The following is a 24,890-nucleotide window of genomic DNA, read 5'->3' on the forward strand; positions in this document are numbered from 1 at the left end:
GGACTTCTACCGAGTATCCCTACCGTTTATAATTTTTATAGATTTCTTAAATGTCAGCATTCTCAAGAATCTGTCAATTTGTATCGGCAATAACAGAATCGGAACCTGTGGATATTTCACTTGTACCAAGGTATCATCCATTTACAATGAAATCTTTTATACTCTACGCCTGCCACCCTGTCTGGAGTAATAATCCTTGTTCTGCCTCACCCATCATATGAATGGCTCTAGGGCCAATGCAAATAATAGCAAGAACAGCAGAAAACCCTGCTGCAAATCCTGCTGAGCAGCAAAACCTCAGGTTTCTATCCATTTGCCAAGGCTTTCACAATAGGCCCCCTATAAAGCACCTTCACCCACACCAGAAAGTTGCTTCCTACGCTGATGCTATTTATTGGGAGAACAGGGTGGAGTTGAATTATCTACCAAAAGCCTTGTGGGGATCCACTGAGATCAGCAAGATCTGCTGAAGTTAAAGATCTGACTTCTTTATCTCTGCTCCCTGTGGTCATTATCTTCCTGCTACCACCTTTACTCAGTTCAAGGTACTCTGCCACTTTTGTTAGCTGTATTCAAACTCCTGCTTAAATTTATTCATCTTTTTTTGTTTTGTTTTGTTTCCTCAGAGACTTAGGTCTGGGAACACATGGTATGTAGTGTGACCTACTGCCAGGCTTGGTGATTCACCTTCTAGCTGTCCCTATATCTCAGCAACTTAACTATCATTGCCAGTGGCTTCTTCTCCCCAATCCAGGATTTAATCCTGGCCTCCTTGTGTGTATGTTTCACCTCGTATAGCTTCTTCTTGGTCGCAAGCAGTAATCGATTAGTCAGCAAATCTGAGATGAACTCTACCACATCTAAGTACTCCTTTCCCTCCGGGATGCCGAAGATCCTCAGGTTATACCTCTGATCTCAGTTCTTCCTATCTTCTATTACTCCATCAAACTCACCAGCTACTGTTTCAATATGTATTTCTATTGCTGTCACTGTCTCTGCATCTGCCTCCCTCAGCTCTCCCATTCAGCTTTCTGCCTCCACTAACTGCTTCTGATTGTTTTTCAATTGGGAGTCAATATATTACATGTAGCTCAAAATTTGGTTGCTGAACTTTGGATCTTTTGTAAAAAGTCACTCCAGTAGCACATGAGTACTCTTCCCTTCCTCCATCACCATGGGAGCTCAAACGGGACATTGCCCACAACATCAGCATTGACTTGCTTACTCCTCCAGGCCTACTTGTCTTTTCCACTTCAAGAACATTATTCAACTTCCTTTTTGAGAGTCACACCATATCCCGCTGGACTTCAATTCTCCAGGAATTCCTTAGAGTTTTTGAGTTCCTGTATTTTATAACAGAGTTTGAGTGAACAAATCTGCTTGCATCCACCTAGTGTCCAAAAGTCCCAAAGATAGTTTACATTTCAAGCTGATTAAGTAGGAATAGTTTTTCTTCAGTTTATTTCAGTAGTGGCAGATGCTGGAGGGGATTCTTACCAACATTAAAACATTGCAGTGGCCAAATATAAGCTCTAGTATGACACCGAAGCTTCAATCTATATAAATAAAAATGTAAATGTTCGTTTGTTCAAAATCTTAAATCTCCGAAGATTCTTCACCAATTGCTTTCAAATTTGGACACAACGTTGCATTCGAATACGCGCATGTTTTTATGTACTATAGATGTCACAGCTGTTGTACTCGCGGAGCGGAAGCAGTGCGACGAGTAATTGCAAATCAAACTGAGGAAGAACGGCCATCAGCGAATGAGCGAAACACACAAAGAATGGCTCAAATACGTGCCGAGGAAGCAACAGAGAGACGTGCAGCCAGACTTGACGATGCACGGTTGCGAGCACGGCAATCGCATTCTGCAGCTTCAGATCTGCTTCGTTCTCAACAGAATCAACGCGACAGGCTGAGAGTGGCTTAAATCTCCGAAAGTTCTTCACAGATTGCTTTGAAATTTTGACACAACGTTGCATTCGAATACACGCATGTTTTTATATACCTACAATTGCAAATCAAACTGAGGAAGAACGGGTATCAGCAAACGAGCGAAACAGACAAAGAATGGCTCAAATACGTGCCGAGGAAACAGCACAGCGAAAAACATCGCTCGAGGCTCTTGATCGATCATTGCAAGATTTGCGTGGAAACATCAGATCATTTGGGAACACATTAATATTGCTTGCAGGAGATTTCAGGCAAACATTACCTGTAGTTCCTCGATCGACACCAGCGGACAAAATAAATGCTTGCCTAAAATACTCTACTTTGTGGCAACACATAAAGACATTAAACTTAAGTACAAATATGCGTGTCCAGCTGCAAAACGATCAATCAGCTCAGATATTCTCACATCAATTGCTGAAAATCGGGAACGGAAAGGTGCCAGTTGATCTGACCTCAGGACGAATTTCATTGCCTCATAACTTCTGCAATTTAGTGACCTCAAAAGAACAATTGGTTGAAAAAGTATTTCCCAATATTCAAACCAATTATAAGAATCACGATTCGCTGAGTGAACGAGCTATTCTTGTGGCCAAGAACAAAGACGTCTACGAACTGAACAATATTATTCAGTCTAACATTCAAAGCGAGCCACTCACATACAAGTCCGTCAACACTGTTCTGGAAGCAGATGAAGCGCTTAATTATCCAACAGACTTTTTCAATTCACTCGATCTGCCAGGGATGCCACCGCACGTACTGCAATTGAAAATCGGCATGCCAATTATCATGTTGCGAAATATCAACCAGCCAAAGCTTTGCAACAGCACGCGGCTTGCAGTAAAAAAATTAATGAGCAATGTCATACAAGCAACAATCTTGACAGGACCTTTCAAAGGTGAACATGTCCTCTTTCCTCGCATTCCTATGATTCCAACAGATATGCCATTTCAATTTAACAGATTGCAATTCCCAATTCGATTGGCGTTTGCAATCACCATCAACAAAGCGCAGGGCCAATCTTTACAATTCACCCGTTTACATCTACACACGGATTGCTTCTCACATGGACAATTATATGTTGCATGTTCTACAGTCGGCAAACCAGACAATCTCTATCTCTGCACACACAGTGGAACAACAAAAAATATTGTATACCCACAAGCATTGTGAAATTAAACATATTAGAAACGTGCGCTTCCTCTTTGCTTTCCTTTCTTTTCCATTTAACCAGACTGAGCCACAGCAACGCGTGGCCGGGTAGAGCTAGTATCTAATAAAATAACTTTGAATAACTCCCTTTCCCAAATTATGTGCTGATCACAGAGCTATGATTTTGATCACAAGGTTTAAAGTATTTTTAAGTGTGCATTGAACATGATTTAGTAATGTTATCTTGTGTGTGTTTTGCTTAGGTGATGTTTATGGAATAGTTATGCTTTGCCATATATTACACAGGCCTGAATTAGTGTAGGTTGTTTACTGATCAACTCTTGATTTGTTATAAATGAAAGGATAGTTATTAATATTGGAATCGGTAATCTGTGCTCTTACAGGCTGGATGGAGAAACTTCTATCCATCTGCAATCCAGCAGACTCTTAATATTCTGCATTTATGGGATCATTTTATAATGGATAGATTTGTGCAGGTACGAGTAGATTTTCAAAACAAAAGTATGCATGTACTTCCATGTGAAAAATACCTCAACAAATTTATACACTAACATTTACACCTGCTCCGGGCCCTCTACGAAATTTCAGGGTTAATTGTATGTGCAAATTATCTGAAGTCTGCGATATAAATACTAACTTCTCTACCACTCCACTCCCAGGAACAGCTCTGCTCAGTGTGGTTAAATTTAACACGTGTAAATTTACCTGCATATCAAGTAGTTTTATAGCACCCATTTTACACACACAAATGCTTTGGAAAATTAATTCCTTAATGATCATTTGAAAAGTGAGGTTATCTCCAGCCTCAGTGTAATCTGTCCCTTTGCTTCACCACAGGATCAGTTTGAAAACTTGGAGAAACATACACAGTGGGGAATTGACTTTCTGGAGAAATACATCAAATTTGTAAAAGAGAGGACAGAGATTGAAATAAACTATGCAAAGCAACTTCGGTAAGTTTATCTTCTCCTTTTTTTGCAGCTTGTTACAGCAAAAAACAACATAAGCATTCCTGTCAGAGAGGACCAGTAATTTTATCTTTCATATGACGGTGTCCCTAATGGTCAAATTGGGAGCTAGAGTTGTTAAGATTTAGATAATCATGTTTAGTTGTTCCTTTACTTTTGAAAATGGCATGCAAAAGTTTTAAACATGTATTTAGAAAGCAGTCCTGTGGCTAGTTTATCTACTGAAGCTCTGGCACATAGATTCAAGAAAGTGCACCAAAAATTGAGTGCTAAGCAAGTATTCTATAATGGCAAAGTTGGGGGCTGATGCCAATATTGACTACTAGCGTAAGTTGGTGTTTGAGCACCAAACTTTAGATACAAGCATTTATTCCTTGTCAAAGGCTGATGTAAATTCTTGTGCCTAAATACTGTCAGTTACACACATAACTGACAGTATTCTATAAACTTTGCACATAAGTGCCTGACACGCCCCAACTGCTCATGCCCCTCTCCTGTTAATGCCCCCCCCCCCCGAGCTGTAGAATAGAACTTAGGCGCTAAGTTTTAGCACTTAAGTGTGGTTATGCATGTAACTGCAAATTGGTGTCAATTAACGCTGCTTAAGTCATTAATGGCAGTTAAAGCCAATTTAGTGCCCACTTACAGAATAGCGCCTGACTTAATTTTTTTTTTTTAATTTAAAGATTTTTATTGTACAGTCTAATTAACAATCACAGAGAGACTTAGTCTCTTGAACATTTTCAAAATCCTCAACAAACATGCTATGTCAACATCCATTTTTTGTTTTTTCTCCCTTCCCATTCTCCCCCCCGCCCTCCTCCCCCCTCCCCTCCCTTCCCCTTACCCCCACTCTCTTTGCAACTTCCACAGCCCACCTCCCTTCCCTATCCCCCTATGAGCGGATGTACCTATTCCCCTACATCTCCTCCCAGTATTTTCCCCAGCTGTATCCATTCTTCTGCTTGTGGTTTATATTTTTCCCTGACGTTTATCCGTCAATTTTTGCGCCTGACTTAATTGTTTAACTTGCATGTGAAATTCTGCATGCCCAAGTTTACAGAATTAGGAGGGTAGTGTTTGTGTGCACTGCAGTAAGAAAGGTGATAGCAGTCTTAGGGGCCAGTGCTCAAAAGTGGCTTAGCGTGGGGTTTGTGTGCACATTATTGTGTTTCAAATGCTCTAATGGTTTCAGCACAGACTGCACTTAAATGTGGTCATTAACTAACCTGCAGATATGTCCCCCAAAAAGTTTCTCAAATGTATTTAGCACTGGAAACTTTCCACTAGGTCCAGGGCAGAATTAGGAGGATTGGTTGAGAAAAGAGGTGTCTAGTGGCACCCTTTCTCTCCCTTCAACCTGCCCCAGATGGACGTCCTCTAAAAAAAAATAAATAGCCTGGTGGTATAATAGAATCCCCCACCCTAAGCATTGGTCCCAGAACTGGCTACAACCCCCTCAAAAAATAGTCCTCTGCCCTCTCCCCCCAGTCAAAAAATAGCCTGGTGGTCCCGTGGCCCTCCCTAGGGCCATCCAGACCCCCTCCCCCTTCAAGTCACAAAATAGCTTGGTGGTCCAGCTATGCCCCTCCCTTCCCCCAAGGTCACAAGGTACTTGCCCTGGTGGCGTAGCAGATGCCCAACCCCCATACCCCCTTGTACCTTTTGTAAGAGGCAGGGGCAATTCCCGCTTTTCTGGGCCACCATCTTCAAAATGGTGGTGCCCTGTGCCATGCAGTGCATCCTGGAATGCACTGCATGGGGCTGGGCACCAACATTTTGAATATGGCAGCCTGGAGAAGTAGGAGCGAGTGGGCATCACTTCTGCCTCCTACGATCCATGGAGATCTGAGGGGAGGGATGGACTAGGTTACTACTAGATCACCAGGCCAAAGTTTATTGGGATGGCCTGGCCTAGCCAGGGGGTGGGGGCTGCTGGAACACCAGGTCAATTTGTGACTTGGGGGAGGAGGGCCTGGTCTAGACTGGGGGGGCACTGGACCTGGCCTGTTCTAGCCAGTGGGGAGCTACTGGCCCACCAGATCAATTTCTGACTTGGGGGAGGGAGCCTAGCCTAGCCTAGCCGGAGGGGGGGAGGGATGCTGGGCCTAGCTGGACCTGGGATGGGCTCACCTAGCCTAGCTGGTGACCACTGGACTACCAGATCAGTTTGTGAGAGGAGGGGGGCCTGGGCTGGCCTAGCCGGGAGGGTGGGGGTGCTGGACCATCAGGTCAATTTGTGAGTTGTGGGCACGGACCCAGCCTGGCAGGTGGGAGGCCTCTGGACTACCAGCGCCTTTTGGGTTAGGGGCAAGGGCATAGCCAGACCTTACGGTGGGAGGGGGCCAGAGCCCGAGGTTGGGGGCACATTTTGAGTGCCGCCCCGCCGCCCCCCCGCCCCCCCCCACCATCACACCTCTTTCCCCCGCCACGCCTCTTCTCGCCCCTCCCACTGCCTCGCCTCCGCCCCCCCTCGCTTCGCCGCTTCCCCTCGCAAACAAATACCTTTGCTGGGGGGGGGGGGGTCCCCAACCCCCGCCAGCCAAAACCTTCTTCAGTGCTGGACTCCAGTGCAGCTGCATTCACTACCCTGCTCTTCTTGCTCCTCCTGTCCTGTGCACGCTGATGCTTCTTTTTAGTTTCACATAAAGGAGCGTCAGTGTGCACAGGAGGAGCAAGAAGAAGGAAGAGCAGGGCAGTGAACGCGGCTGCACCGGACACCAGAGCTGAAGAAGGCTTCGGCTGGTTGGGGTTGGGAACCCCGCCAGCCAATCCAGGGGCCTGGATGAAATTTGCGGGGGCCCAGGCCCCCGTGCCCCCCCCATAGCTACACCCCTGGTTAGGGGTAAGGTGGTTTCCGTGGCATGCCTTTTTTTTTTTTTTTCTTTCTGTATGTCAACTTTCCTGTCAATGCCTGAGCCAATCACTACTCAAGCACTAAGCGGAAAGTGAGCACTGAGCAGCAAATTACTGTCATGATTTTAACGCTGCATTAATTTACAAGCTCATTACTCTGAGCATGCTGCAACAATTTTTCTGCACTAGATTCATGGTAGAGTTTCACTGTACTGTGAACCTTTGAGCATCAGCCCCTTGGTTTGTCAGGCACAAACACTGGTGAAAAAGGGGGTGAAAAAAAACAGACCCAACAAATTGAAAATACCCCAAATATGTCATATATGAAAAAAAAGAAGAAAAACTACATAAAGTAGATTATGTATAGTCACAATACAAAATATAAAAAAATAAAGTACATATTTCCAAGAACAGCCACAGAAAGTGTAATAAAGAACTTCTAACCCCCCCCCCCAATACCCCTAGAGTGTCATAAAAGGTAAGCATGGACATAGTGGCCCCGTGTCCCATGAGGCTGTGGATTAGGCTAATACTATATTTGAAAACTTAAAAACTTTATTAAAGACTATAGTAAAAATAAAAGAAAATAAAAGTATATATAAATAAGACTAATAATATAAAAATAAATCAGTCCAACATGATTTAAATCAAGGTTATGAGTAATCTGTGTTGGACTGATTTCAATCAACACTGTGTTCCTTATTCTAAGGGGCCTTTTTACTAAGCTGCACTAAAATGTGACCTGCGCTGTGACTAGCCACATGGGTTTCCCGTCCACTGAGGCCACTATTGGTGTGGCTGTAAAATGGCCGCATTTTCCATTTTGCAATAATGGCTACACACTACTTTTCCCATTAGTGCAGGGCCATTAGCATGTGAACCCTTAACTGCACCTTTTTCTAGGCAAAAGGGTTCACATGCTAATTGGTTAGCATGCAGCGATGTAGCTATGCTACCCGATTGGAGGCAGAGCGTAGGCATGCCCAGTGCTAAATATGCCCCCAGTGGTCAAAAATATTTTTTTTAGCTTGTGGGAAGTGCGCACAGATGCCAAAACTACCATGGGATGCTGAGTGCCCCCTAGGGTAGTGATTTGTAGTCTGCAGTAAGCACGCACTGCTACTTATGCCCCTCCACGTCTGTTATCTGTTTGTTTTTATGTATATGATTTTATTTGCTAAGCAACAGAAGCAATTGATATCTGGTCCGGTTTTATATACATGTGCTTTATTTATTTATTTTTTTTAATTTGCATGAAGTCTTTATTGTCAAATTAAAGAATCAGTACAGAATGCAACAGGAAAGCATTATACCCAAGTACATAATTCAAAGCACTACAAGAGACGCCAAAAAATAGTATTCCAAACTGCAAAGAACAACACAATAGAACTTCATTATTTTATAAACTTTCAGATTTTCCCCCAGAATCCCCCAACTCCCTCCTCCCACCTTCCCCCCAGCTTATTCAGACCACCCAACCACCTTGTTACCAGTCTCTGTCCTCAGTTGTACTAAACATGTTTTAGGAAAGGCTCCCAGATCGCATGCCACCTGCAGGTTTGGTTACGCCGCTCCGCTAGAAGCCTCTCCATCTCACAAATATACCTTAATTTAGAAAGCCATCTCGCTATTGGAGGAGTCTTAGACACTTTCCAACAGGAAGCGATTACAATCCTAGCTGCACTTGTTGCATACCTCGTCAATATCTGCTGGTCATGTGAAAGAAAAAGGCAGGGTTCCAAGGAATAGGGCATCCCACCCATTTCTGTAATCGATTCTGAATGAATTTCCAGAATGCCCGTATCTTTGCACACGCCCACCACATATGCCCCATAGTGCCCTTGACCCCACAACCCCTCCAGCACTCACCAGACAAGGTAGGGTATATGCGCCGGAGATGCTCCGGCGTCAAATACCACCGGAACAGCACCTTGATAGCATTTTCCTTGAAGGGTACATGAGTGGACACTCCCACCGCTGCCCGTTCTATCCTCTCCCACTCAGCCTCCGAGATCTCCATGCCCAGCTCCCTCCGCCAGCCTCCTCTGTGAAGTGTGTATCGTGGCGCCTGAAGTCTAATACAACTGTATAAGCGAGATATTAAACCACTCGTCGATGCATGCCCTTCACATATTGCTTCCATAGGCAACTTTTCCCTGGCCACCACCTCCCTGATTGCCCGTGTGGTGAGGAAATGGGTTACTTGTCGATATGCAAATTCGTCCCTTCCCACTACCGGGAATCGGGCCACAGCTTCATCGAAGGATAACAATGAATTGCCCTCAAACAACTGTCCCCAGGTTCTCAAACCCTCTCCATACCATCTGGTGAACACTCCTGTTTCAGTTCCAGGGTAGAACATTGGGTTAAATGCTATCGGGGACAGACGTGATAGCATACATTTTTTCCGGGGAAAGAGACTATCCCAGTATGAGAGCGTTACCTGAATGGCCGGACATGCCCCCTCCCCAATTGATCTAAACGGGCTAGGAAGCCACATTAGTGTCCCAAGTGGTCTCGGGCCTGCAGACTGCTGTTCTATGTGTACCCATTGTTTATCGGGATATTCCTGGAACCATTCAATGGCTGCGCGTGCTTGGGCTGCTCGGTAGTACCAGGCCAGATTAGGTACCCCCAACCCTCCCCATCTTTTATCCTGATATAAAAGAGATCGCGATAGACGTGGCCTCTTCCCTGCCCAAATAAAACATACAATACGATCTTGCAAGGTTGCAAGGAACTTTCTAGGTAACACTATTGGGAGGACTTGGAATAAGTATAGTAAGCGTGGCAGCACATTCATCTTAACAGTAGCTATTCTGCCAAACCATGATAACTCCAAGTCCCCCCATCTGTCCAAGTCAGCCGAAAGAACTCTAGCCAACCCTTTGTAGTTTGCTGTGAAAAGGTCAGATAGATTAGCTGTTAAATTCACTCCCAAGTAACGGATTCCTTTCGGGGCCCATCGAAAAGTGTAGGACGATTGTAGGGATTCCACCAACCCTGCAGGTAGTGTTACATTCAGTGCCTCTGATTTCGTCATATTTACCTTAAAGCCAGAGACCTCCGAATATTCACTAATAGCTCTCATAAGATTCGGGAAGACAACCTGAGGCCGTGTGACAAAAAGCAGCACGTCGTCTGCGAACAAGGCCATTTTATGTTCTCTCCCTGCCACATTGACCCCAGGAATACCCCGATTTATTCTGACTCTTGAAGCAAACGGCTCCATGACCATGGCGAACAGCATTGGTGATAAGGGGCAGCCTTGTCGTGTGCCTCTGTGGAGCGTGATCATATCAGAGTTGCCCCCATTTACCCTCACACATGCTTTAGGGGAGTCATAAAAAGCTTGGATCCAGCCTCTAAACCTCGGCCCAATCCCAAATGTTTCCATTACCTTATACATAAACGGCCAATGTACTCTGTCAAAGGCCTTCTCAGCATCTAAGCTGAGAAGGCTCAAAGGCCTCTGGTTTCGCTTGGCCAAGTACATTATATCTATCACACGCTGTATGTTGTCCATTGCCTTCCTGTACGCGACAAACCCCACCTGGTCTGGGTGTATTATTGCCGGTAGTAAGGGCGCTAATCGATTGGCCAACACTTTGGCTAAAATTTTTACATCGGCATTTAATACTGAAATTGGATGATAGGAGCCACACTCTGTGGGATCCTTATCTGGCTTTGGCAATACAGCTATCCATGCCTCCATCATAGACGGTGGCAATGGTTCGCCCCTGCCAATCTGATTAAACAGGTCCGCCAGAAGAGGAGCCAATTCCAGAGCAAATTTCTTGTAAAATTCATTAGGAAGACCATCCAGCCCTGGAGATTTACAGGAAGGCAGGCCTTGAATAGCTTTTTGAATCTCAATTGGGGTCACTGGTTCTTCCAGCATGGCGCATTGCTGACTTGTCAGTGAGGGTAGCTCACTTCCCTCCAAGTACTCATTAATAGCCTCTTCAGAAGGGTTAATGTCTTGCGCGTACAAAGCTTGATAGAACTCCCCAAAACGCCTACGTATTCTTTCTGAAGTGGATAGCATATCACCCTTCCCATCACGCACATGTGTGATAGCACGATCCATTTTTTGCCTCCGTAGCTGCATAGCAAGGAGACAGCCTGCCTTGTTAGTGAACTCATACGAGCTAACTTGCCTCCGCGATTGTAGAAAGCTAAGATGTTCGGAATATAATGCATCCAGTTGCATTCTCGCTCCACGTAATTCCTCCAAGACTATTGGGGAGCCTCTAGCCTTATGCCGCTGCTCCAAATGCTTAATTTTCTCCAGACAACTCGCCAACTGCTTCCGTCGAACCTTCGCTCGTTTACTAGCTGTTTGCAAGAAAAAGCCCCTCGAGACCGCCTTCATAGCATCCCAGACTATGTTTAGTGGTGGTCCCGATTCAATGTTAAGTTCCAAATATTCCTTCAACACATGCCTACAGCCCTCTACCACCTCCGCGTCTAGCAATACACTTGCATTTAAAGTCCACCTCTTATCCTTAACCTCAGCCTGGATGCCCGGCACCACCACCCATACCGGTGCGTGGTCCGATATAGTCATGCTGCCTATACCCGCCTTTGGGCCTTTCTCAACCAAAGCGAGGTCTAGGAAGATACAGTCAATTCGAGAGTAGGAGGCATGAACCGGCGAATAATATGTATAATCCCTTTCCGTTACGTGGTTCAACCGCCACACGTCCAACGCACCCAGGGAGTACGCTAATGAGCCCAATGCTAATGACTCCTTGTTTTCCCTCTGTTGGCCATTTCCTGATCTATCTAGGGTTGGGTTCATAACAGCGTTAAAGTCACCTCCCAGAATTAGTGAACCTTGAATAAATGTGGCGAGAGCATTTCTGATCTTAGTGAAAAAGGGTCCCTGATGATCATTTGGCGCATATACGGATGCCAGAATCAAATCCACCTGATCCAAAACTATGTGTAAAAACAAAAAACGCCCACCCATGTCTCGCTTAATCCGCTTTACTTGGACTGCAAGCGACGAGTGAATCAACACTGCCACTCCACGTTTTTTGGAACCGTCAGAGGATGAGGCAAAGAATGCTGTCGGATAGCTAGAGTGAGAGAGGAGTTTTTCATGTACCCTGCGGAGATGTGTCTCCTGCACTAATACTATCTGTGGTTTGAGCTGTGATAACTCCTTAAAAAACTTCTTCCTTTTCTGAGGCATGTTCAAGCCTTTGACATTATAAGATATAATTTTTAAATCAACACTCATATTTAGGTATGCATCCAGGTTGTGCCTAAAGGAGGTTCAGTAGATCTGGCCTCTTCAGTGGTAAGAGCTTCCTCCTGTACACAGCAAATTTCCCCCCCACCCCCCTTCCTCCCTTCCACCAACCTCCCCCCATCCCCCCCTAGCCCACCCTGACCCCCAACTTGAACACCAGCCAGAGGATCTATGTCCCCTGAATGGGATATGAGAAAGTGACCCACCAATTCCCCAGCAACCCAGCCCAGCTGTCCCCCCGCCCTTCCCGCATCCCTCTTTTATCTGCAGCTCCTTCCCTCCCCCTTTACGTCCTGTCTCCCTTACTGCCCCATGCTTAACAGTGAGCATTTATTAAATCATCCTATTCAGCTCTTCCATCTATTTCTCCACACATACCTTCCCCTTTATTCTACCTGCCTTATGGCCTTATCCCCCCGCACTTCCGCTACACACTCCCCCTTCCCTCTCTTTTGAGCTATAAAATTAGCATGATATACATTAACCTTAACTCAAATACTGACTATAGAGTCCATCTTGGCAAGCTATAATTATACCACAATTGTCCAGCATGTCCCATAGATCACCTCAGGGTGACACGTCTGGCGCCAGCCGATCTCTCTGATTCTCCCAGCGTTCATTCAGGTCTCGGATGCCTCTCCTTTTCTTTTTGGGTTGCTCCGTTTGGCGGTCTCAGGAATCCGCTGCCATTTTTGTAATTTTTCTTTCGTCGCTGGCGCCAGCTCCCCTGGAGGCGCTCTCGTTGCAACTAGCCCCGCCGCATGCAGGATTTCCCAAGCCTCCGAAAGCAGTTGGACTCTGTGTTTAGTTCCCTTCAATTCAAAATTTAGTGAAAACGGGAATCCCCATCTGTATGACGAATGATGTTTAGTTAGCACTTCCAATGCAGGTTTCATCTGGCGTCTCTGTTGTAAAGTATACTGAGACAAGTCCTGGTACACCGATATCTTGGCTGCATTGTATTCTAATTCCTGCACCTTCCGTGCACGGTTGATGATCTGCTCTTTGACCTCATACTTATGGAATCGGGCGATAATATCCCGCGATCTGCGTTCTTGTCGTTGGCCTAGGGCTCTGTGCGCTCTGTCCAATTCGATCATTATCGCCTCTGCATCGGGTCCCAGCAGGGTGGCACACAGTGATTTTACTATCTGTGGGACATCTTCTATGTCTCCCCCCTCCGGGACTCCGCGAAAACGGAGGTTATTCCTCCTACCTCTGTTTTCGATATCGTCCAACTTGTATGCTAATTCAGCATTCTTTACTTCCAAGGCCCGGAGTTGGGTTTCGTGCTGCTGCAGGGATTCAGAGTGATCATCAAGCTTCTGCTCAGCTTCTTCAACTCTGCCCCCCAGTTCCCGAAGGTCCACGCTCATCACCTCCATGCGTTCCAGGATTTCTTCCTTGGACGTTTTGATGTCGTCCTGTATGCTTGTTAAAAGCTGGCGAAGTTCGTTTGAAATGCCTTTTTTTGCCAGGGGCTGTCTGGACTCTGCTAAGGAGAGCGCGGAGTCTGAGTCCGACGGCGAGGCTCGCGCCCGAGACTCATGGCGCTTTGGCGTTTTACTAGGCCCGCCGTTCGCCTGTCGCTCAGCCTTTTTATTCCGCGATTGACTCACCTTACTCATTTTAATCTGCTGTGGGAGGTTGATTCTGCCCACTTTAGGTCGCCGATAAAGCCGCTTGCCACTTTTATTTGCCGTTTAAGGGTGCTACGAGCGGGAGCTCTAGAGCTAGGCTGCCGACATGGAAGGTGACGTCACTTCCTCCACATGTGCTTTATTTTTTAACATTTTGTATTGTCACCATATCTGTTTTGTGTGATTCACCTGCTTATGTGAACAGTGTTTTTTTTTTATCTTTTATGTGGTGTTTGATTATGAAAAAATGTGGGATCGTTACTAAAGTAAGTGATTTTTTTTTTTTTTTTTTTTTTTACTGCTGTGGATTTGCCTCAGGCCTTTTCAGCAGTAATCCAATTTCTTATGCAAAATTCATCTCCTTGTTTTGCTGTCAGTGTAGCCATATTACATTCTTTCAGTGAACACTTGTGCTCAATAGTCTGTTTTCATTGGAGATGTTGACCTTTATTCCCAGTTTGTGCTCTGATTATGCTGGAAGGCAGGTTTTGAAATTCAGAAGCAATAGTGTGTGCCAAAGAGTCAGCAAGCTGTGCTTTTATACCAAGGATCTCCCAACATAGAAAAATAATGCAGTTGATGTGTGTGTGGTTTTTGTTTTCCTCATTTACTTCACTGGGGAAGATATTTTCATGATGATGGTGTTCTATTTAGCTATTTTTCAAATGTTTCAAATGTATTACACCACCTATCAGCATGCTGTCTGAGCAGTTTACAATTCTAATATAACAGGTAGTTAAAATGTGGAGAATTCAGATGCATGAACTGCTGCAGATGGAGAGTTTGTGTGTCAAGTGAGGGAGGAATAAGCCGTTAATAAGTTTCCACAGGTTTGGGACCCATTTCTAGGATCTCTAACAATTCAGCTGCATTGTGTGCTCATAAACTCCAACTTGCATCTAATTAAACCCCCTCATCTTTGGGAAGGTAAAAGGGTTGGGTGGGATAGGAGGGGAGGTGGTTGGTAGGTAGGTGGAGGTAAAGATTGGTTGGTTGATATTTATTTTATTTTATTTTTTGTTACATTTGTACCCCGCACTTTTCATAAGTGGGGAAGTATTATAATTGTTGCCTTGTTAGGTTACTATGGCCTTGAAATGTTTTTATATTGTTAACTATATCATCAATATGGCTATTTTTGTTTAATTCATGAGATTATTATTTTTAATTACCTTTTAGATATAATACTTGACAGTAAAAGGATAGAAGCTAGTAGAAGCATAGGCCTTACAATAATGACAGGTGGGAAAGCCAAGGTAAAACATGATTGTAGTACTATCTATGTTTCCAGATCAAGGCCCTCTATTCAAACCTAGATTACACGACCATGAGGGATATGTTTGTAAAATAGAAACTTAGAAACATGACAGCAGATAAAGGGGCAGATAAGGGTCAAATGGCCCATCTAGTCTGTCCATTCTCAGTAACTCCTCCTTTTCCTGTGAGATCCCACGTGCTTGTCCAATGTTTTCTTAAATTCTGACACAGTCCTCGTCTCCACGACCTCCACCAGGAGGCCATTCCATTCATGAAAAAGAGTATTTTTTTTAGATTCCTCCTGTGACAAAACAGTGTTTTATAAGCCTGTAAACTGTATTGATTATTTCTTGAAGTGTATTTCTCTAGTGCATAACTGGTCCTTCTTTAGTTATCACAGATAAGAAGTAACCTGCAGTGAAGTGGTCAGCTGTTTTTATAACTTGTTCTGGGCTCTGATTGGTCCAGGAGCTCAAATTCATCTAGGAAATACTGGATTTTTCTCCAGTCTCAGTTTTGGGAGAAAAGAGAGAGATCTCTTTGCTGAGACCCTGTGAACAGTTATATTTGATAATCTGTGAGCAGCTTTGTTACCTGTATTCCAGGCACTATTCAAGTAGTGAACAAATGTCTAGATAGTTTTACAATAGATCCATATTCAGTTACTTGTTAGTGTGTCTGTTTTTGTTCCATCTGTTTTATGGTTCACTAGTGGTTCAGTATTTTTTCATGACAATAAACATTTTTAGTTCATTGCCTCTGCTTGTCTGGACTGACTAAGAATCCTGGTGGTTTGTGTGTTGGGGCTATGGGAGCTTTCTAGTAACTGTGGGACTAGTGGGAGTGGTCCGAACCTAGGAATCATTGGGTGTAATTTGATAGTGGGAGACTTGCCCAGAGGAGATTGGGACCCAGTTGGTGGGAGGAGGGTGCTAGTATAGAGCACAAGCAGCAGGTGCAGGCGGACCTGTGCTGTGCTGGGGATAGACCTTCTAAGTGGCCGCAGGTAGCTAGGTGTTTTGTGACACCTCCTAAGTCTGGTTCCTCTTAACTTCATTGTATGCCCTTTCATTCCAGAGGTTTCCTTCATTTGAAAAAGGCTCACCTCCTGTACATTAATGCCACTGAGGTATTTATTTCTGGTATAAGCAGCATAAAATATATTGAACTTTTTCGGGATCTTGCTAGTTATTTGTGACCAGGATTAGCCACTGTTGGATACAGGATGCTGAACTTGATGGACCTTTGGCCTGTCTCAGTGTGACAATACTTATGTTTTTATGTAAATGTCTCTATCATATCCCCTCTCTCCCGCCTCTCTTTCAGTTTATACTTGTTGAGGTTCATAAGGCTGTCCTTGTATGTTTTGTGACAGAGACTGCTTACTAATTTTGTAGCAGCCCTCTGGACTGACTCCATCCTGTTTATATCTTTCTGTAGGTATGGTCTCCAGAATTGCACACAGTACTCTACTCTAAATGGGGCCTCACTAGAGACCTTTACAAGAGCACTATCACCTCTTTTTTCCTGCTAGTCATCCCTCTCCTTTTGCGCCTGAGCATCCTTCTGGCTTTGACCGTCAGCTTTTCTACCTGTTTGGCTACCTTAAGATCATAAGACACAATCTCCCCCAAGTCCCACTCTTCTTTCGTACACAGAAGCACTTCACCCCCCCCTATATTGTACCGTTTTTTTTTGTAACCCAAAAGCATGACCCTTCATTTCTTAACATTGAATCTTAGTTGCCAGTTATTGGACCATTCTTCAAGCTTCGCTAGATCCTTCCTCATACCATCCACACCCTCTGGGGTGTCCACCCTGTTACAGAGTTTGGTATCATACACAAAGAGACAAACCTTACCACACAGTCCTTCCGCAATATCACTCATAAAGATATAAAAAAAAAAAAGCGCCAGCCTGAGGACCGATCCCTGTGGTACACCACTGATAACATCCCTTTCCTCAGAGCAAGCTTCATTTATCACCCTCTGTCTCCTTCCATTTAACCATTTTTTAACCCAGTCAACCACTTTAGGTCCCATACCAAGGGCACTCAGTTTATTTATCAGTCGCCTATGTGGAACATGTCAAAGGCTTTGCTAAAATCCAAGTACATCACATCTAGCGCCCCTCCCACATCCAACTGTTTGGTCACCCAGTCAAAGAAATTGATCAGATTTGTCTGACATGACCTGCCTCTAGTGAAACCATGCTGCCTTGGGTCCTGCAGTCCATTCAATTTGAGAAACCTCAGAATCCTCGGCTTTAGAAGCATTTCCATGAGTTTACTCACCACTGAGGTCAGACTGACAGATCTGTAATTCCTAACCTCCTCCTTGCTTCTGCTATTGTGGAGAGGGATCACATCCGCCATTCTCCAGTCCTCTGGAACCACTCCAGACTCAGAGCTCAAACAGCGGGGCTACCAGACCTTCTCTGACTTTCTTGAGTACCCGCGGATGTATCCTGTCGGGCCCCATTGCTTTGTCTACTTTTAGTTTAGCTAGCTCCTCACGAACACAGTCTTCTGAGAATCGGTCCTGGTCTGCCGTACATAGTCTGAACTTGTTCCCTGTGGGTTTCTCTGAGCATGTGTTAAGTCAATAGTGAAATAATTCAAAAATTTCCAGGCTTATTGAGGGGAAATTCACATTTTGGTCAGCCGTGATTAGGTTACAATGAAATAAAATGTTCATGAGAGATACAATAAACTAATTTTAATTTGCAGTAATCTGTCTGCATCATTGGTGACCTTCACAGTTTATAAATGAGGAGAATCTGTACTGGTCAGTGTTAGTATATTAGAAGCCAGGGAAGAGGCATGACATGTTTTCCTCCATTTATGCTAGAAAAGTATGTATGTGGACTTATATATGATATCATCTGTCTGGAATTTTTTTTTTTTTAATAAAAATGTAACTTTCCAGACCAAGGTTGTTTGTTGTTGCTAAGCACATATAGCCACTTCCTAAATTTTTTGCTCGTTTGGACTTAAAACTTCCCCTATTCATATCAGTAGGCTGACCCAAGAAAACTTTATTTTAATATACATTTAAATGCAAGCAAATTCCAAGTCCTTGTATACAGTGGCTACTTCATACTGATATCTGATAAGCGTTGAATATTTATTTATTTATTTATTGCATTTGTTTCCCACATTTCCCCACCTATTTGCAGGCTCAGTGTGGCTTACATAGTACCATAACGGCGTTCACTAATTCCGGTATAGACAGTTACATAGTGATATTGTGGTAGAGTAAGGTTCATGTGGGACAAACATATAAGGAATCGTATAGAGGAAGAGTTTCGTTATGTCCATTGCGTGCTTTGGTTTTGTAGTGTTGCAGGGTTCAGTTATTTAGGTAGGGTCCGTAGGGTATGCCTTTTTAAACATGTAAGTTTTTAGTGATTTTTGGAAGTTTAGGTGGTTGTTTTCAATATTGACCATTTATACAATAAAAGACTAGTAGGAATGCTGTGGAAGAATGAAAGCAATGCAGAGGATGGAGTAGGCAGAAAGCAGAGTATGGTCCTATTGACTAGAAAATATTTCCTGAAAAGATTTTTGAAGCAATTGAAAGGTAAAAGTAAGGTGTAAACCCCATTCTGCTAACAGTATTGATGAGAAATAAGTGTGTGCAAGTCAGTGGCGTAGCCAGAAGGCAATTTTTGGGTGGGCCAACAAGTTGGATGGGTCGGCACTAGAGTTGCCAACTTTTTGAAAGAGAAAAAAAACCCAGCCACCTAATACACCCATGCTTTACCCCTACCCCACCCCATGCTGCACCTCTACCTCACTCCCCATTACTTCAATGAGGGTAGCAGTGCAGGCTTCAGTGGCCAATTAATTGAGAGCTAAAGGAAGTACAAGGAACTGCACTCTTCTTCAGCCCCCATTGAGCCAAGGTCCTCCAACACACATATGGTATTGAAAGCTAAACACTGAACGCCAAACATATTCTGCATCCAGAGCACCTCCTGGCCTTCCATCAATAATGGATGCAGAGCACAGCAAGGACATTTCCCCATAAAACTCACCATACAAAGAAATTCTGGTAATCTCAATAATAGACATGTTGTAAAGTAATTTAAAAAAATATACAAACAAAAAGTCACTCATAATCTAGAGCAAATCTACCATGCCAGCACTAACTTCCAAAACAAGGATCCTCTACCTATGAAAAGCGGCTCTAAAATATTGATACATCTATCAAGAAAACTGAACAAGCCAAATTACTACAGAATGCTACATAGAAACTTCATGGTGACAGAATACCTCGGAGCCACGCACACAGAACACAAGAGCCAAATACAGAATAAGTGACCACAAACTCTATAAATATAAATTAAACTGAAACCCCAAGAAACCAGACCTTGCATGTAGTACAACACTAGAGAAACAAAAAAAGAAAGGTATTTCCTCCTGTGCAAAATTTAAAGGTATCACATGCCAGGGATGTTTTTTTTTTTTTTTTTTTTTTTGGAGGGGGTGCAAATAGGGCAATTGTGCTTGGCTTTCTGGCCAGAGAGAGCCCCAAGCCTGCCAGAAGCTGAAGAAGGTGCAGCCTGGTAATGGGCTTTGGGGTCCTCTCCTAGATTTCTTCCCTGGGCCCCAGCCATGTCTGACATATGCCATCTCTGACATAATCTAATCACAAAATAGAAATAAAAATAATTTTTGTACCTTTTTGTTGTCTGGTCATTTTATTTTTCATATCATATTGGTCCCTGTCTCTGGTTTCTGCTTCCCTGTGTCTTTCCTGTCCATTTGACATTTCTTCTGTCTCCATGTCCACCATCCATCTCCCATCTCTGTGTCCATTTATACAGAATCTCCCATGTTCATATCCCCGCATCCATCATCATTCCTTTGTGCACCCATGTACCCCATGCCCAGCATCTCCCATCTGTGTTCCTATTCTCCCTCTTGTCTGGTATTTCCCCTCTGTGTCCATTATATCTCTATTCTCATACCCCCCCCCCCATGTCCATTGTATCTCTATTCCCATATCTCCCTCCCCACCCCCATGTCAGGCATTGCCCTATGTGCCCGTATGTCATCCCAATACAGCATCTCATCTGTGTCCCTGTCCCCATGCTCCCATCCAATGCTCATCCCTTCTGTTTCTTTGTACCTCTCTATGTCCCCTTTCTCCCTCCCACACACCTTTCCTCTCTAACCAGCAACTTTTCTTCTCTCTTCCCTCCCCCTTATGCATCTGGTTCATTCTCCACTGTGGGTTCAGCATTTGACCCCCCCCCCCCCCCCAATTCCTTTATCTCCTTGATCCAACATCCTTCTCCCTTTCCTCTAACACTAACCCTTCCCCCTCTCATAGGTCCAGTACATCTCTCCCTTCGTTCTCGCCCCCCTTGCAGGTCCACATCTCTCCCTCTTCCCTCCAGTCCTCCCCTGCATATCCAGCACCTCTCTCCCTTTGCTGCAGCCTCCCTTGCATGCCCAGCACCTCTCCCCCTTGCCACCTGCCCTCCCCAACAAATCCAGCACATCTCTCCCTTCTCTCCCTCCTACATATCCAGCACCTCTCTCCCTTCCCTCCCACCCACATATCCAGCAACTCTATCCCTTTCCTCCAGCATCTCCTTACATGCCCAGCACATCTCTCCCTTTTCTCCAACCTCCCACCCACAAGCATACATGTCCAGGGCCCCTTCCCTCCCCTCCAACCCCCATGTCCAGCGCCTCTCTCTCCCCTCCCACAGTTCCGGCACCGCCAGGGCGCTACCTCCGTGTTTTCCTTACCCACCCGCCATCCTTGCCGCGAAACTTCTCTCGCTCTATGATCGCCGCCCAGCAGGAACTTCAAACAGAGCGTCAGCGCTGTGTCAGAGCCTTCCTCTCTGCCGCGTCCCACCCAGCCTGCGTAAACAGGAAGTTGCATAAGATGCGTCAGAGAGGAAGGCTCTGACACAGCGCTGACGCGCTGTTTGAAGTTCCTGCTGGGCGGCGATCATAGAGAGCAAGTTCCGCTGCAAGGATGGCGGGTGGGTAAGGAAGACACGTAGGTAGCGTTGCCGGAACTGTGGGAGGGGAGAGAGAGGCGCCGGACATACGAGGGTGGAGGGAATTGGTTTGGGTGTAGCGCTTCTGGGTGGGCCTGAACCAAGACTGGACAGGCCTAGGCCCACCCAGGCCCACCTGTAGCTACGCCCCTGGTGCAAGTATGGAATTGAACACACTTGTATACTTATCTTCCAGAACATTCTGGTATTTCTAGCCATTGCTTCTGCTGTTTGGAATCAGGGCTGAAGATACATTCATGCAGCAGAAAGAGAGTGTCCGGAAGTATAGGACTGGCTTAAAATCTTGGTCCAAGATGTAGTTAGTTTTGAGTGAGAAGCTCTGATTACTTTGTAGAGGATTTCGGCATCTGCTTGATGCCATGCTAACCTGGGAAATCTGATAACATAATAGTATCAATGATACCAGATGAAAGTCAAAGTGGTCCATCCAGTCTGCTCGGCAATGATTGTCCACTTTCAGCAGATACACAAACACATTCCCATATGGAACCCAGTATCCAGTTCCCTTCGCACAGTCTACAGTGTTGTACCACTGCTGTTCTCTGTGGATTTCTTCAGTGCTTTATTTCCATCTTCTTCAGGTTCCCACTAGAATTCAGCAGCTGTGTTTTTCCCACTCTAGTGTAAATTCTCTTACCATTTTTGTCTCCAGCACTTCTTCCAGAAAGGCATTCCAGGCATCCACTCAATGTTCCTGAGTCTTCATCCTTTGAAAGTCATTCTACAGCTTCTCTTCATTGGAAAAGTCTTGTTTATTACATGTTATTCATATCTTTTATGTCTCTATCATATTTCCTCCCATCCACCTTTCCTCTCTTGTAGAGTTCATATATTTAGATCCCTGAGCCTCATAAGACTTCTGATACTGGCCCGATACCATTTTGGTTGCCTTTTTCTGGACTGTATCTAAAACTATCTCTGTCCTTCCTGAAATGTAGTCTTCAGAGATGAAAACAATATCCTACGTAAGGTCTCATCAGTGACATTGTAGTATGATCACTTCCTCCTTTGCTAGTTTTGACTCTCGTATATATTCCAGTATCTCTCTGGTTCTGTCCAATTTTTTTTTTTCATTTCATTTAATGTATTAAAATTTATATTCCACTCTTATCCAGAGCAGAGTACAAAGCAACACTCATAAAAAAAAATACATCAAACAAAACAAACTATAACTACATCAACAAACAACAGGTCATCACCCTGTCACATTTTTTTGTCACCTTGAGATCATCAGACACCATCGCCATAAGGTCTCTCACATCATATACTGTATCAAAGATCGAGTGGCCCATCCTGCTTTCCTATTTGTCTTCCTGTCTGGCTGTTGGGAGGTTTACTTTACAATCATTTTCAAAGGGAAAAGCAAGACTACAAGTGTTGCAGTACATTTGGATGTCAAGAAGTGTTAGAAGAAACAAAGCAGCAAGCTGTACCAATAAATCTGTCAGATTTATTGATGCAGCTTGCTGTTTTGTTTCTTGGATCTTTTGTGAGCCAACTATACCTCTGTTTTTGTTTTGTTTTTTCCTTTGTGTCAAGAAGTATTAGACAAGACATATTTTAAGATATCAATTGCATAGCAGTTTGAACCATTTCAGTCTGTATACTAAGCTATATTAGCCACTCCAAAGCACGATTAAAAACCTCAGATGTTCCAAATTCAGTTTAGAGTAAAACAAAAGAACTGGAGCTCTTCAGACTGCCACACAGTCGGTGCTTTAAAATATTTCTTGTTTTAAATGGGAGGAAGACTCTTAATAGTATCTTTTATCTTTATGTAACATTTACATACCACCTTTACCAACAATAACTATTTGCTTGTACTGGTTTAGAATTTAGAAACTAAGCTGACAAACTTTTAAAACATCAACAACTAGCCCTTAATAAATCAGCAGACTATACCAATTGTCACTGAAATATCCTCTCCCATCACATTACATTGATAAGAAGAGTAATCCTGTCTGAACCAATAGTAATTTCTCATTTCTCATCCGTTAGTGGTAGCTGTGTGATTTTTATGCATAGCTCGCGGTAATGAAACCACGTGGCAGAAATCCCTTGGAGTCTTGGTGAGCTTTTTGTCCCTTAAGGCCTAATTATGTAAAGTATGTTCCATGTGCAAAGCATTCGTTCCATGTGGAAAATGGCTGTGATAATGTTGTGCAGGTGAATATGCTTGTACACATGCTAGCAGCATGCATACTCATTTGCAGGATGTATGTAGGCATTCCTGGAGGTATAATTTTGGTGCAGCAGGAACAGAGTTGCATTGTACATATACTTTGTAGAAATATACTTGTACAGAGCAGATGTTTTGCATACTGGGTAACCAGATGGTGACATTTATTACCACTAGATATTAGATCTGAGGAAAATTACTGCAAGTTTCTTATGATGTTAATTTTTATTTTGTACGTTTTTCATGTCTTGATACCATCTGTATTTTTTTTATTTTTTATTATTGCAGACAGGTCTGTTTTTCCTGATGAGAACTCTATTGTATTTTCATTATTTCTATATAATTTGTAAGCCACATTGAACTTAAAGGTTAATGTGGGTTAGAAGTGTCAAGTAATATAATGTAAATTAATGTGCAAGCATTTGTGCACTAGTCATGATATTTCTGGATGTCTTTTATAAAATGCATAGGCATCTATGCTGTCTTTTATAGAATGGGAACATTTTTGAAAATATTTATAGGCACCTTGTAGTAAAATTAACCCTTGGAGGGTAATATTCTAAGGGATTTGAGCAAGCAGAACAGCATTTTATGCATTCAAGTAGGTTTTTATAAAATTGCTCAGTCTATGCGCATAAAAGTAGGCACAAAGAATCTTAGTGGCTACTTGATATAGCATGGATGCTCCTAGTGCTGGAGAGCAGTAACATAGTAATATATTGGTGTAGGCTGCTGATTTCCTTTGATTCAGTGTATACATGGATGCTGCTAGGCCTGGAGAGTAGTGACATATTTGTTGTAGCCTGCTGATATCCTCTGATTCAAAATATGCATGGATGCTCCTAGGGCTGGCGAATAGTAACATATAGTAATATATTGGTGTGGCTGCTGATATCCTGATTCAATATATGCATGGATGCTCCTAGGCCTGGAGAGTAGTGACATATGGGTGTAGTCCATGGGCATAGTATGGGGGGGCAGTGCCCTCCCAAACGAGCTGCTCCTACCCAAACCTCCTTGAACTAACCCACCACTATCTTCTCTTCTCCTGGCCGCTGCTATGGCAGCCTGGAGGAACCGCAAACTTCCATGCTCTTCTCTTTCCTTCCCTGCCTCTCACTTGCTCACTCACTCCCTCCCCCTCCATGGCAAAGCGTAATGCAAATATGCACTAGGCCGTACTCCTGCTGCGCGCGCCACTGCCGGTGTCCCTCCTTCTCCCTCCCTCGCCTCATAATATAAGTTTCTATTTCTGGTGAAAGGAGGGAAGCCAGCAGTGGCTCGCACAGCAGGAGTACGGCCTCGTGCATGTTTGCATTATGCTTTGTCCGGGTGGGGGAGGGAGGGAGTGAGCGAGTGAGAGGCAGGGAAGGAAAGGGAAGAGCATGAAAGTTTTTATTTTGTTTTGTAGCAGTGACAGCATCGGGTGCGGGGGTGATGGAGAGAGTGAGTGAGTGAGAGAGAGGCAGGAAAGGGCAGGGTAAAGCACAGAAGCTTGCGGTTCCTCCTGGCTGCCATAGCAGCAGCCGGGAGGAGTAGCTAGTAGTCCTTAACCTTGC

At 44.1% G+C, this 24,890-nt stretch overlaps 1 protein-coding gene across 9 annotated transcripts in view; it reads left to right on the plus strand.

Moving 5' to 3' along the window:
• The window catches only part of FNBP1 (formin binding protein 1), a 203,271-nt gene that overhangs the window by 42,023 nt on the left and 136,358 nt on the right, over positions 1-24,890 (plus strand). For all 9 annotated transcript variants that reach the window (XM_030207836.1, XM_030207839.1, XM_030207841.1 and 6 more), the window contains exon 2: positions 3,964-4,079. In XM_030207836.1, coding sequence (XP_030063696.1) covers positions 3,964-4,079 — 116 coding nt within the window. The remainder of the gene's footprint in view (positions 1-3,963; positions 4,080-24,890) is intronic.

Source organism: Microcaecilia unicolor, chromosome 6, assembly GCF_901765095.1.
Source record: "Microcaecilia unicolor chromosome 6, aMicUni1.1, whole genome shotgun sequence".
NCBI classification, from domain to species: Eukaryota; Metazoa; Chordata; class Amphibia; order Gymnophiona; family Siphonopidae; genus Microcaecilia; species Microcaecilia unicolor.